Below are 14860 nucleotides of genomic sequence, written 5' to 3' on the forward strand. Positions count from 1 at the left end.
CCATTCCTCTCGTTTACACAAATAAAAGATCCAAAAAATACAAAATAGATACAAAATAATTTAAGCAAATAGTTTTAAAAAATAAAGATACAGAAGTAGCCTAGCATTATGTCTGAGTATTTTGGATATTTTTATTATTAAACTATTATTTTATATTATTTGATAAATGTATGATGGTAAGAAGTACACTTGGCTCAAATTTGAGCTTAATTGAAATAAGGAAAAAAGTAAAATTTAAATTAGGGAAGTGCTTTCATGTAACGATTCTAGGGCAATATAATGAAATAATATTAAAAAATCATATTAGAGGCATTTGTTTGCTCTTAAATTTTAAATATATATATTTTTTATTGTAATGAACTATCACAAAAAGGCAAAATTTAGAAACACCCCTAGAAATTTTTTTAGCGCAATTAATATAGTCCATTCATTTTAGTGAGATGTTTAGATCTATGCTTTGGAAGATTTTTTTTTCATTTTAAAAAATTTTAAATAGCTTTAACGCAATTAGATTAACAATATTAAAAAAATAAGAAGTCAATCTTGAATTTGTACAGGTCTAGATCTTGAAATTCACTAAATAGATGGTCTAGATTCATTGTTAGTGGGATAAAATTATTCCGGGTCGATTATTATATACAATCTCCGGTTGTCAACTTTTCTTTTGAAGACCCGGTTTCTATGCGGTCAAGCCCACATAGAAATGTGAGTCTATTGATAAATCTATTTTTGAGATGGATTTTTTTACTTAGTTTTTAAGGACATATAATCTCTAATATAGAGATCATGAATATAAAACATAAGTCAATTTTAAAAATATAAATAATAATTATAGTAAGAAAACATTTGGACTGTTAGTTTCTATTGTTTTTAGATGGAACACCTACTTGCAACCATCTTTAAAATAGATGTTTTAAACTTTATTGGACCGCATATGTAGTCATGCGGTCTAGCCCGCATGAAACAATTTCCCTTGTTTTTAACATGCATATATGTATTGGAAAATTGTTTCGGGTTGGATCGCATTTCTACAATATGAGGTCCAGAGGTATAAAGCATCCATCTTAAATATGGAGGTAATTAGGTGGTCTTTTTAAAACCAAGTGTAACTGACGGTCCAAATGTTTTTTTAATATAATTAATATTTATATTTTTCAATTTTATTTTATTTTCATATTCATGATTTTTCATGTTAAAGATTATATATTGTTTAAAAATTAGGATCAAATTGAATTTTAAAATAGTATTTATTGCCAAGGCCGTATTTCTTGAATATGCGGGCTGGCCGCATAGAAACCGTGTCCATATGAATGAGTGGCTAGCAGCACGTTTAGCAGCGTTACAGATGTTGAGACGTCTATTCACATTGAAATCCACGTTGATTAAGGAAGATTCTTTCCTCCATTTTATTCGTTGTCTTCAAAGTTAGAGCATCGACTGCATCGGTGAGATCACTAGCAGAGATTGAATATCAGGTCTTAGGTGCGTTGTTCTCATCCTTTTTTTTCTCATCAGTTCTCATAAACTGCTTGTTATCTTCTTTCTTTTTTATGTTGATTTCGTGGTTTAATGGTGGCTATTGGCAGATTCGCCATGACAAAGCATTTGGCTTTTTGTGGGATCTCTGTTTTGATTTGATGGGAGTTTCATAAAAGTGAGGGTTCTGGATTTTTTTCTACATTGTGCTTGAAGCAGGACAGGATTGTCGAATAAGAGGATTAGAATCAGGATATTTGGGGGTCCTTTTTTTCTTCAGTGTTTGAATCCTCTGATTATAGTGCAACTTGTAAGAAATAGTTTCGATTGATTATTCCGAGCTCATTTTACAAGGTCGTTTTCTGTAATTATAAAATTTCAACCAACAAAATTCCTCGAATTCTTCTTCCTTTATAGGTACTCGGTCTGCAAATCCCATTCATTTTGAATTTTACTGGAGAAATCCTTTATTTTGACTGTTAAAATGGCATTTTTTTTATGGATTTCTTGTGGAGAACTGTACGAATCTACTGAATATGACTCATGGTGTGAAGAAACCCTAGTTTTTGATCATTTTAGATGTTGCAGGAGATTTTGTATTGAACTTAGCTGTGGTTGTGTTGAATCTGAGGATAATGAGAAGCTTCTCATTTGCTGTGATTGCTGATTTCTTATAATATTCATGTAAAAACTAGGCATGTTTTTCTTCACTTTCTTTATGTGATTTTTTATTTTATAGATCATTTAGAGCAAAAGCTCTATTCATTTCGACTGCAAATGCAATTCTTTTTTAAGGGGATCAGCATATAGTCTTGTGGAAATTCCAGTTTCTAAATCACCAATGTTGATTTTCACTTTGTCCAATGTGCATAAAATTTTTGAGACGTATAGTTTGAAAAAGGTATGAATGGAAATCTTGGATTTGTCATTACAAGAAGATCCAAAACCCCCAGTTTCAAGTTTCAACTTCATTTATGTAGTTTTGTGGTTGTCAGTTGTCTATGGATGAAAACATTTCATTTAACGCGTTTTTTATAGAAGCACTGTGTAAATTGAATAAGTTCCACCATAAAGTATCAAAAACCCTGCCAGCATGTGTAACTTCTTGAAGATCATCAGTGTTTTGAGGTTCCTCTGCTTGGGAGAATTGGTATAGTGATTTTTCTATGGTTTCAGGTTGGTATTTCGCAAAGAATACATTCCTTGGATTGTTTGGGCTTTATAATAGATGGAGTATAGAGTATTTAGAACTGGGTTTTTTGTGTAACATCAATAGTTTATGTTTCTAAGCCCTTATTGCAATCATAGTTAGCAAGTTGGGGACTATCAATAAATCAGCTCACCATAAAATCGGAAACAAATCGTTTTTATTTTAAAAAGTCGGATGAAAAATCAGGTAAAAAATATAGATCGGCAAAAAATACTTCATATAAAAATATCGCTAATATATCGGATTAGGCTAAAAAAATCGGAGTAAAAAAATCGGATAGATTTATAATATTAGAAATTTTGAAATTCTAAAAAATAAAAATTATGTCAAAGCCATCAATAACTAATTCATCCATGAAAACTTTTCTAGACCAACATAATTAAGTCAATTAATTTAGATGCCTTGTGAATCTCATCCAATCATCCAATATTAAATACATAGTTAACTAGTATATATCAAAAAAAATGTATCATATAATCTATCCATTAAATACTTTAAGAAACATCACACCTACTCATTACATACCAAAAACAAATATACTATATAAATTTATTCAGTAAATACTTTAACTATGGCATAGTAACAAATATACTATATAAATTTATTCATTAAATACTTAAACATCACACCTACTTAGCAGTACCAAAATCATGCACGATTTTTGTTTTGGGAAAATATCTCCTTATCCCTTATTTTTAATTTCCATATCTCATGAGACTCAAGAATTGAAAATATTACTTGTAAGCAAAAAGTCTCCATCTTTTCTATCTGACAACCCTCTGGACCATTTTGATCATAAATTTTTGACCCAAACAAACATTAAAATGATACCCTATTCAAACTCCATCTCTCTCTCTCTCTAAAACTCCATCTCTCTCTCTTCTCTTCTCGATGAGTTTACCAGCCAAGGGGTTAAGCTTGAGCTCGAACACGAGGACACCTTATGTGTGAGAGAGAGATGGAGTTTTAGAGAGATAGAGATGGAGTTTCGGTTTTAGAGTGAGATGGAGTTTTAGAGAGAGAGAGATGGAGTTTGAGTTTTAGGGAGAGAGAAAGAGTTTTGAGAGAAAGAGACGATAATGTGAGAGAGTGAGATGGAGTTTGGGGTTTAGAGAGAGATGGAGTTTTGAGAGTGGATGATGTGAGAGAGAGATGGAGTTTTAGAGAGAGAGATAGAGTCATTTCATAAGTTGTTGAGGTCAATAATACATGGTCAAAAAAGGGTTGAAAGATAGAAAAAATGGAGTCCTTTTGCTTACAAGTAATATTTTCAATTCTTGGGTCTGATGAGATATAGAAAAGTAATATTTTTAATTATTAGGTCTGATGAGATATAGATCTTAAAAATATGGGATAATAGGATATTTTCTCTTTTGTTTTCTCATTACATTGATTTAACTATGGTATAGTGACCATGGTCACTCCATAATAGGGTTCAAGTTTTATAAATTTCTTTAACTGAAAAGAGGCTCGTAGAAATTTGGGTTGCACATCTCAGTTTTTACGGTTTAGAGAGAAAAGAAGGAAGAAGGAAGAGAAGAAAAAAGGGCTGGGCTCATAGCCATTAGGGTTTAGGGTTTATAGAGAGAAGAAGGAAGAAGGAAGGGTTTAGGGCTTATAGAGAGAAGAAGGAAGGGTTTAGGGCTTATAGAGAGAAGAAGGAAGAAGGAAGAGATCATCGGCTTCACAAACCATAATCGAATAGGCGCTAACTGATTTTTAGAGAGAGAAAAGGAAGATGGGATGCTGATTTGGGATAGTTTGAAGAGGGTTTTTCTAAGCCCTAACTATACTGATTTGTGAGGAGGCCCTAACTGATTTTTAGAGAGAGAAAAGGAAGTGGGTTTTTCATTTTCTTGGGGAAACTTCAAGCAGAGCTGAAGGATTAGGTTTGGGGAACTAATCTTTGCTTGCTCCTATAAGTTTACAGTTTACACTATAATGTTTATCTTTGTTATCACACAATCAAAAACAAAATATTGATTACTTGGTCTTGTATCACACTCTCTGCTTCTCATTTGAACTCTAATTTGTGCCATAAACAGTGTTTTCATAAAAACAATTATCGCAAATAATCACAGAAATCTGCATGTATATAATTTTCTTTACACAATGATTTACTTTACAAAATGATTTGCTATAAACAGCATTTCATTTACACAATGATTTTCCATAATAACAACTGAAATCTGCATCTATTTGCTTAAGTTTTTTTTTAAGAAGAGGGAAAAAAAATTCAATCTGCAACTGTGGCTTTGAAGAACACAGTGGGGATAAAAATTTCTATTTTAGGTTTTTTTTTTGAAATAATATTTTTTTTTCAAAAGCATGAAAGTAGCAAAGGCTGCAATACACAAAACAGGGAAAAAAAAAATATCTTTAAAAAAAAAATTATACGATTTTTTGGCCTGATTTAAACCATATTATGAAAAAAATGCGTTTTAAACGTTTTTATGAAAACTACGCCATTTTTTGTCGACCTTTTCAAAAAGTTGTCGATTAAAACTGTTTCCATAAAAATACCAATTTTTTGAAAAAATCGGCGATTAAAAGGTGATTTGCTAACTGTGGTTCCAATGAAATGATTATGCTTTTTTTTTCCTATGCTTGCTTCTCTATTTGTTTTCAAATTGAAATTGTAATGTCACTTAAGGTTTTAGAATGTATTTTTTTTTTTTTTTTTTGAAACTTAGAATGGATATTTGATGAATTCATAGAGTTACGCTTTTTAAGCTTGTGATTTTGATAGTTTCGCAACCTGATAGTTTGTTCGGTTTCTTCCAATTCCATCAATCAGAAGTAGTGATGAAGCCTTTTTGGTGCATAAAAATAAGATGTATTGGACTGTACATGTTTTTAACAAGTTTGACATTCACCTCTTGCAACACTTGGTTTCAATCTTGATTTCTATGAGGATATCTTTGTTTTATTTATCAGATTTTTAGTAGTCAGCCAGCCCATTTGTTGTTTGATGCTTTTCAAATGAGATATTCATTTGTTAGGGCTACGCTTCTCAAATAGTCTTCCTATTTTAACTTAAACCATTTCAGGCCATTTTAATATTTTTCTTCTGCAATATGTGTAAGGCAGACTATTAAATACCCATCATTCCATGGAAGACGCCTACTTCTATGAGCCTTTGCTTTGATACCCCATTGGTATAGTGAAGATAACATTGGAAATGGCTGCTTAAGTTCTGAGAAAATGCCCAGGATTCTTACATTTGTGGGCTACTCATGCCTTCTAATTTTCCATTTTTTTTTCCTTGTAAAATATTGCCTGGCCTTTTAATTAGTCACTGAAGAATAAGAGTGGCCTTTAATAAGATCAAGATATATTTCGCCAACAAAACATGAGAAATTGATTTACACATGACTTGTATATCAAGTTAACTGATCTTCATTTTTTAATTGTTGTGATTGAGAAGCTGTAACTTCTTGTAACTTTGTGGAGATGCTTTTAGTAACATGTTGCTGGTTATTCAATAATCTTGTTTTCTATAATGAAGATGATGATGTTATTCCATGTTACATTACTGGGGAAATGTTGGTCAGAATTTCTCTGTGCATTTTACATAAGAAATGTAATTGATGGTGTTTGCATTCAACAGTTCTCTTACACTTTCACAATAGCTTTATTTAGGGTTTTATTTGGGTTTAGTAATCTGTTTTGCTGTCTACTTCACCTCCCATTCCACATTATAAGTTCTTAATTTTTCACTACTATATTCCAATTCTTTTTATTACCTTAAGAATCAGTCTATTTCTTGATAACAAAACAAAAGGAATGCATGATCCAAAACAAACTCCTTATATAGCAAAGAACCTTATTGCTTTCTCCTTAAAAGTTTTGTCTGTAGGATTTGAGATCAATATGCATTAAATGACACCTGCTTTGTACCCATTATCTTAGATATGTAACCTAGTGTAGCTAATCGGTGGACTCAATGGTGAGGGGCTGAGTGGTGTTTCATGATGTTGTGAAGTAACTAGGTTGTTTTTATAATTGAGGCAATTGCATTTATAATCTGGCCTTGGTCCTTATCTGGATTGCTTACATTATGTATATCAATATTTCTGATATAATTATAAAATTTGCACCTTTTGCAACTTTTTCACATTCATTGTGGTTGACTTGTGATCGCAAACTCATATTTTATAGAGTCATAAGCAAATTTTCAATGGAAGAAAACAGAGATTTATTGAAGACCTTGGATTGGAAAGCTTTGGGGAATGTCTCAGATGGGCAACCTATAAAAAAACGTCTTCCTAGAAAGGTTAGGCAGGCTCCCGATTACTACTTTCTCCCACGTAGATCCATCCCCACAACTATTGCCCTTTATGGGGCAATTGGGGCAGCAGGAATTGGCGCCGGGATGTTGGTTGAATTATGGATCAACAAGAAAGTGCAAGGTGCTTTATATATTGCTCAATCCCTATTCATGTGGTATTATTTTTGGGTTGAGAATAGCGTACACATGATGTCTACGCTATAAGATGTGCAGGGGAGTTATCCACCCTCCATTCCCAAGAGGGATGGTGGAGATGAAGCACACTTCTGCCTGAATGTTTATCATTTCTAATGTGTGATTCAAATACACCATTCATCTTTAGGATGGGTAGTGGATGCCTTGCTTGTGTTTCATAAAACATATAAATTATGTGTATGTTACACTTTCCCTTGTGTTGAGAGTTAGATGAATTGCAATTTAAACTTTTGGGGCGCTTCTCAGATTTGGGTCAAGAATTTTTGCCATCTAAATCATCTTTCCTTGCATGACAGAGGATGGAGGCATTATTTGGGAGATGGACAAGAACTAGAAACAATGTTGGGGAGACATGTATGCAATTTATCATGTCTATTATCATTCAGTTTCTACTCGAGAATTGGGATAAAAGTTAAGTTGATAGTTTGGAATATACCAAAAGGATATTTGTAGCTTGCAAAGTAGGTAAATGTGGGCATTTTATATGATAGGTATTAACTGGAACACAACAATTAATGCATAGAAGCGATTCTCTGTTCTAAAAGGGATTTCTTCCATTTAGCTTGATCATAGGAATAAGTTCCATTAAGAGGATGAATTTCCAAAGTAGATCACGTGGTTTGCCTTAGTTGCTCGTGAAATCATTTGAGAGGACATCATATTAACAGCCATAGGATTGCATGGAGGATGGGAGGATGACTGTGACCTTGAGTTTACTCAGTAAACAGAAAGACATGGCGAGCATTAGTTTTTTGTGCATTGATGTTTGTCAGTTTCAATATTATGTCTAAGATAGTTGGAAAATGTATATGAACCTAATATAAACCTCATCAGTTGTGGGTTTAACTGGTAGCATCTGAGAAGAGTACGATCTGAGTTTGGCTTCTGATGTCTACTATTAACATCCGAACCTAATAACTAGTCTAAAGCTTCGGCAATAGCATTATCCAGATTTTGCTGTTGACAATTCCTTTGGTGGATTTTTTGTTGCATTGAATTTCATTTTTAGTGTTAACCATGAAAAAGAAATTCTAATTTGAAAATGTGATTTTGGAGTGTTTCTATCTTCCGTACTTTCATCCTTCTTCACCATTGCCTTGATACGATATATGATTTACTGCAGGACTGTTAATAAAGCATGGGTAAGGCGAAAGGTGGTTCCATTTTCATCAGGTTGGTTTCAGCTGCTGGTACTGGGTTCTTTTATGTGAAGCGCAAGAACCCCCGCAAACTCACAGAGAAGCTCGAGTTTCGCAAGTATGATCCCCGTGTTAACCGTCATGTCCTGTTCACTGAGCAAAAGATGAAGTGAGGGCTTCCCTTTGCAATGGGACAATGAGTTTTCTGGATCTTTAAATCTTTTTTGGATACTGTGATTACAAAACTTCTTTAGTTTTTTTGAGGTATACAAAACTTCTTAAGTTCTCGAACCAGATTGATGGTAATAGGTGAAAAAGCTAGTATCTAAGTTAAAAATGTCAGATTTGGATGAATACACCAATGCCGAAACCTGAATGATAGCTTCAGGATATCTAGAGAGAGGGAGATGCACTCTATCTCGTGTCGTCCGATCCATCCAATGAGTATCAGATGGTCTGATCCATCCAATCAGTATCAGATGGATGGTTAAGAAAGGTTAATTCCTAGGCTGACCAGATAATTTCCCAAGTATTGTATCCAACATAATAAATCACTGACACATCTTTTGCTTAAGGAAAATTATTTCATGCGGGCTGGATTGCATTTGTCCCATAGTATAAAGTATCTATCTTAAAAATGGATACAAATAGGTGGTCCATCTAAAAATAATTGAAACCAATGGTCTAAGTCTTTTTTTCATAAAATCATTATTTTTATTTTTGAAAATTTATTTATATTCATGATCTCCATGTAATATCTAACATGGCTTTAAAAATTCGGTCTGGAAATCCATCACAAAAATAGATTTTCAAGAGTCTACTCATTTCTACAGGGACTCATAGAAACCACCGTGTCCTTTTGCTGAAAGCTCACTTTCTTACACAGAAAACCTTGACCGTACAAAAAACCAAGCAGGTGCTAGATAGAGAAAATCGCCTTTTTAACTCAGCCAAAGCTGAGGGGGGGAAGAATGCTTTATTCAAATATTTGAACATTTCTTCTCCACCACCCCCCCCCCCTCCCCCCGAAGTAAAATATTCATGCTTGTAGTTATAAGCTGCCGGATCAGATCAGCCATTGTGATAGCTTTGGATGATGTTTTTATGAGCTTCTAGTTGTTTGATCTTGATTGGATGATTGATGGTATTTGATTTTTATTTTTATTTTTAACGACTCATCTAGTTGTTTGATCTTGATTTGATGAGGAAAAGTATTTGATTTCTATTTTTATTTTTAACAACTCACTTTGAGATGAAATTTGGGGCACGCCCCCTCGATTTGGGGTGCTTCTAATAAAAATAAGAAAACATTTTTTATAATACAAGTTATAAAAATACCGTTGTATAATGTGGGGATATTTTGATCATTTTTTCAATGTTGTTTATTTATTTATTTTGCTTGTGTGTCCTTGCAATACCTCGAATTTTGTGCAGAGATGATATGTAGAAAAATATGAAAAAAAAAACCATTTATTGAAGCTGTCACACCCACCTATTTATACTCTACTAAGAACACAACTCATATGTATATTTTATATCTGGGTAGGCGGTACATAGAATCTATTTCATTGGGAGAAGGGGAAAATAATCTCATGTTCTGTTGAGTTGCCTCTCAGTTTCCAAACCATCTAATTGGACGGTGATGACCCATATGGCTGTATGTAGTTTCCAAACCATCTAATTAGACGGTGATGACCCACATGGCTGTAAGTCCTTGTTTGTATGAGGATTGTGGTTAGGAATCCATACCACAAGAATTATATGCGTTGCCCTTTCACTCGATTAACACCATATCTTGGGATACTTTTTTGAGAACTCCAAACTTTGGGATGTTATCTCAACCAAGAAACCCATAAAAAAAGGCGAAAATTTTCATAGGCACCCTATACATGCCAAAAAAAACTACAACCAGAAATTAAATAGATTTCCAACAGTCCAATCAATTTAGGAATTCAATACTCATCCAGTGGTCTAAAGTGGATCCAAATTTTAGGTCGAATGAAACTTCTCTTAAGTAGCTCTTGTTTTGAAGGAAGAAGAGCTCGTGTGTTCGTGCAGGAGTATGCTATACCTGCTCTTCTTATAATAGCCCGTTGAAATTTACCTTTACTACTAGACTTTTTTTCTTTCTATCCATTAATTTTCATATTTTTTTCTTTATTCTATCCATTAATTTTCTACCATGGTCTACTATCCATTCATGGTGTGGTTTGTTCTCGTCAGTCTCTTATCTTTCAAAATAATTTGTGGTTGCCATGCATTTCTCTTCTATGAAATCCATAGCATTTGCTTGAAAACTTGGTGCCACCAATAATTAGCCTAGTTTACACCCTCAACCATGTCAACACTTGTAAAAATTTTCAACATTTTTCATGTATTACTCCCTCCAAATTCTTTGCCCAATTCACCAGAAGTTCTCACATTCTTGGACATCCTCTGGTTGGTCTTTTCCCCAGTTCAGAGGATCTTCTTCTATGATCCACTCGAACAAAAAACCGATGATCCACTCGATCAAAAAACCGACTTCTCAGACGTGATAGTGAAGCTGAAGGAATCCCTATCCTTGACCCTCCGATACTTTTACCCTCTCACTGGGAAACTTGTGTTGTCAGAGACTTCCGGCCTGTTGGAAATACAGTATGATCACATAGATGGGGTGGCATTCCATGTAGCTGAAGCTGAAGCTGAAGCTGAAGCTGATTACGAAGCTCTAACAAGAAGCAGTGTGCACAACACAAACATCTTTCTGTCGCTAGTCCCACCTTTGTTGGTCCATAACTTCCCAGCACCTCTATTGTCGGTGCAAGCCACAAGATTTCCTAATGGTGGCTTATGCATAGGAATATCTTTCCATCATGGAGTGGCTGATGGCAAAAGCTTTATTAATTTTGTCAAGGCATGGGCTGAGATCCATAAGTCAGGTGACCGATCTTGCCAACCTTGCCATGACCGCTCTGTGCTCTGTGATCCCGGAGGCATCGGCACGCTCTACATGAATAACTTTTCGATCTCAAAGGAAGGATTTCCAGCTCCGAAGTTTTTGAAACCAAGTGATCTAGTAACCACAACATTCATCATAGATAAAGAAAGCATTGTACGGTTGAAGAAACGTGCGATGCGTAATGAGGCTGAAGGTCGAACATTCGTGGTGGGGTGTGCTCATATTTGGGTGTGCACAGCAAAAGCCAAGCAACTGAGAGATGAATCTGAAATGGGATTCACTTTTCCTGTCGATTGTCGTTCACATGTAAGGCCGAAGATGCCAGAGGAAATTGTGTTAGACCCTGTTTTTTATTCGGTAAATGGAAAGATTTGAAAGGGGAGGAGGGGTTGGTATGGGGATTAGAGGCTTTACAAAGCGCTATTCACGAAGCGAGAGAGGATCCATTGAAAGGTGCTGATACATGGGATCCATTGAAAGGTGCTGATACATGGGTGATTCGAGGTGGCATCAGGATTCATGTCGATGGCAGGCTCACCAAGGTTCGGGTTATATGAGAGGGATTTTGGATGGGGACGGCCGATGAGAGTGGAGGTGGTCTCCATTGATAACGATGGAGGGATTGGTCTTGCAGAAGCAAGAGATGAAGAAAGTGGAATTCAAGTGTCTCTGTCCCTTGCCTCTTGTGAGATGGATGAGTTTAGGTCTCTTTTCCTCGAGGATATCTATTTATGCATTATTCTAGTATTTGGAGATTTGGTGACGCATTCTGCTTTGTGTTGGAATTTGTCCTCAAAACTAATTGTTGGAATTGTTAGCAGGGGGATCTCTTGTTGTATGTGGTGAAATTCTTTGATTTTATTTTCCACTTTTACTATTTTCACTATTTTAACTATGACATTAATTTTTTTGGGTGAAGTTTGTATAAAGGGTCAATCTTTTTTTTTGGGCAAATGTTATCACATATTATTAACGCCTATAAAGAAATTACATCACTCACTCATAACATCATTCAGAATAGTAAAGGACTCCAAAATCACTCCTCTCTTCGCCAAACCATCCGCAAGACTATTTAATTCTCTGTAAACATAATGGAATGATAAAGATACCTCCTCTTCCAGTTTCACCACTTGGATCCAAATCGAATGCAACAGCCAAAAAACACGTTGGACCTATTGCACAAGCTAATCACATTTTGGGAGTCACCCTCGATAACAATGGGCATACCCAAGTTCAAGCTTTTTATAAGAAGTAATCCTTTGAGTAAGGCACTAAACTCAGCAAGGTTGACTGTGGCAATACCGATAGGTCCGGCATAGGCACAAACAATAGAATCAGTCCAGTCACGTACCACCCCTCCTATCCCTGCACCCCTTGGGTTACCAATAGAGTTACCATCAAAATTTAACTTTAGCCACCCTTGTTGCGGAGGTAACCTACGACCACCTGGTCTAGCCTTTAGCCTCTTAAAAGACGTCAAATAGGCTAAGTTAATTCGCACATCAAACTCACTAATGCCTCTCCCTTCCTATGTGACTGACAACCAGCACCAACTTGTATGTAAAATACGTTGCAGCACGCTATCATAGGATAGACCAATTCTCTCAAAACCACGTCTATTCCGTTCTTCCCAAATCTCCTAGTATACAGCTCTTTTCACTATTTGCCAGATCCATGCTCCCCATTTTGGTACTCCCAAAAGGATCAGCTGTGAAATTATGCCCAAGACACTTTGAGGAATAGCTGTAATTAGTCCTAATATCCCAAAGAAATAACTCCAAAGGCTCAATCATGTACTATACTAATAAGGCTGTACCTCTAAATTTCACCAGTAGTTCTGGTGATAGAAATCGTACAATCGTTTGAAAACCCTTATGCAACCCTAATTATGAAATTTAAAATTTCACAAATGGTGCAGATCAAGCATATATATAAAGCACTTGAAAATCTTGAAAATAGATGGTCCAAATAACTTTTTTGGAGTTGAAATTCTTTTTTGTCTTTATATCTATAAATCTCGAAGTCGAGATGATGTATTGGAAGGTTTTCTAGTTTTGGAATACTCTTTTCTATTGGAGTTTTGAGGTACACTTGAATACTATAAAGTTGCAACCTTATATAAATTTTTCCTATTTTTTTTATGTATAATTATGATAGGTGTTCTATGAAATATGCAGCTTTTTGACTTCTTGGTTGCAATGTAGATTGGTGTGGGGAAAGAGGTATGTTATCTCTACTTTCAAATTCTTTACTATTCCCTTGATTAAGTTTTTTATTTTTTATGGATAATTATGATAGTTATTCAATGAAAATATGCATGTTATTGTTCTTTTTTTTTAAATGTTAATTGAAGTGGGTTAATAGGCATGCACGCTATGTTGTTTTAGCGAAAAAAATTTCATATATTTTTATTGGGAATTATATCTAATATTTTTATTTTTCTAACATTACATTTGTAAAGTTACTTTTGTAATTTATGGTGGATAATCGTGTGCTTGATAAATTATGATTTTTTATCCACTATTTTGTTGCAATTAAAACTAAAATTTGCAAAGATCTGTGCTTTTCAATTCTTTAAAAATTTCCATTGATTTTTATTGTGAACTCTTCTTTTATCGTAAATTTTTATTGGGGGCAACATAGGCTTTAAAAAAGGAAAAATATAAAATGAGATTATTTATCTTTGGTATAAGGTGGTCGCAATTAATCTTGACCATTAGATGTGAAATTAGATGGCTACACTTATTCTATTGACCAAGATCAAACTTCAAATACAAATTTCTCAAACTTTGTGACACAATCAAGTTATCAGATTTCACTTCAGATGGTTGTAGTAATTGTAACCTCTTTATATCAAAGTAAATGGTTTCATTATATAGAATCCCAAAAAAAAAACTAATTTCTTATATGCTGGAAATAACAAGACTTATGTAGATTTCTACCTAGTATATTTTGTACAGAGCATGAGACTTTTAATTTACTTTATTTATGTTCTTCTTTTTATTTTATGTTTTCATATAAACACATTACCAAAATGTTTATTAAAATGACAATTTAAGATCATTCTTTAACGACACATGTAGTACAAAGTACTCCGTTCCAATGTTGTAGAGTACATTGAAGTCCTTATCCGTGTAACCTTTTTTTTTGTTTTCTTCTTTCTTTCGTTTTTTTCCATTTTTGTTTCAAATTTTTGAAATATAATTTTTTTATATTTATTTAAATTAAGATTGAAATTGGTTTTGATGTATCGTCATCATCATCCAAACTTTATCCTAATTATTTGGGGTTGACTACATGAATATTTGTTCCTCCATTTTTCTCTATCAAAGACCATACCCTTTAATAAGACTAAAAATTCACCATATCTTATCTCATTATGTTTATCTATATCCTTTTGGGCTTTCTTTTTGGCTTTTTAGAATCTCACCTCCTAATCAGTGCTGTATTAGATCTAAATTGCACATGCCCACCTAAGTCTACTTTCTCTCATCTTATTTTATATTGAAGTCATATTTAAGTTCTCTCATATGTATTCATTCTGAATTTTATCCTTGTCTTACTACTCATGCAAAAGCCACACCTAAGTTGGTTATGATGTATACTTT

General features: G+C 34.1%; 1 protein-coding gene across 6 annotated transcripts; it reads left to right on the plus strand.

The window, feature by feature from the left end:
• Positions 1-1321: 1321 nt before the first annotated feature.
• LOC18440854 (uncharacterized) lies at positions 1322-12188 on the plus strand. 6 transcript variants are annotated; one of them, XM_020671438.2, is made up of 3 exons: positions 7016-7098; positions 7469-7526; positions 8296-8648. In XM_020671438.2, the coding sequence occupies exon 3, from the start codon at positions 8311-8313 to the stop codon at positions 8482-8484; it is 174 nt and encodes a 57-aa protein (XP_020527097.1). In that variant the 5' UTR covers positions 7016-7098; positions 7469-7526; positions 8296-8310; the 3' UTR covers positions 8485-8648. The 6 variants fall into 6 exon arrangements, with proteins under 6 accessions (XP_088701979.1, XP_088702002.1, XP_020527098.1 ...); XM_088845853.1 differs by lacking the exons at positions 7016-7098; positions 7469-7526 and adding an exon at positions 1322-1482 and having other exon boundaries at positions 8296-12188; XM_088845876.1 differs by lacking the exons at positions 7016-7098; positions 7469-7526 and adding an exon at positions 1322-1482.
• Positions 12189-14860: the final 2672 nt, after the last annotated feature.

The sequence above is a fragment of the Amborella trichopoda genome, chromosome 1, assembly GCF_054954075.1.
Source record: "Amborella trichopoda isolate Santa Cruz 75 chromosome 1, AtrichopodaSantaCruz75HAP2 v2.0, whole genome shotgun sequence".
Taxonomy (NCBI): domain Eukaryota; kingdom Viridiplantae; phylum Streptophyta; class Magnoliopsida; order Amborellales; family Amborellaceae; genus Amborella; species Amborella trichopoda.

Bases quoted from the DNA above. Each gene is read 5' to 3' on its own strand.
- LOC18440854 (XM_088845853.1), top strand. From the start codon at position 10,650: ATGTCAACACTTGTAAAAATTTTCAACATTTTTCATGTATTACTCCCT.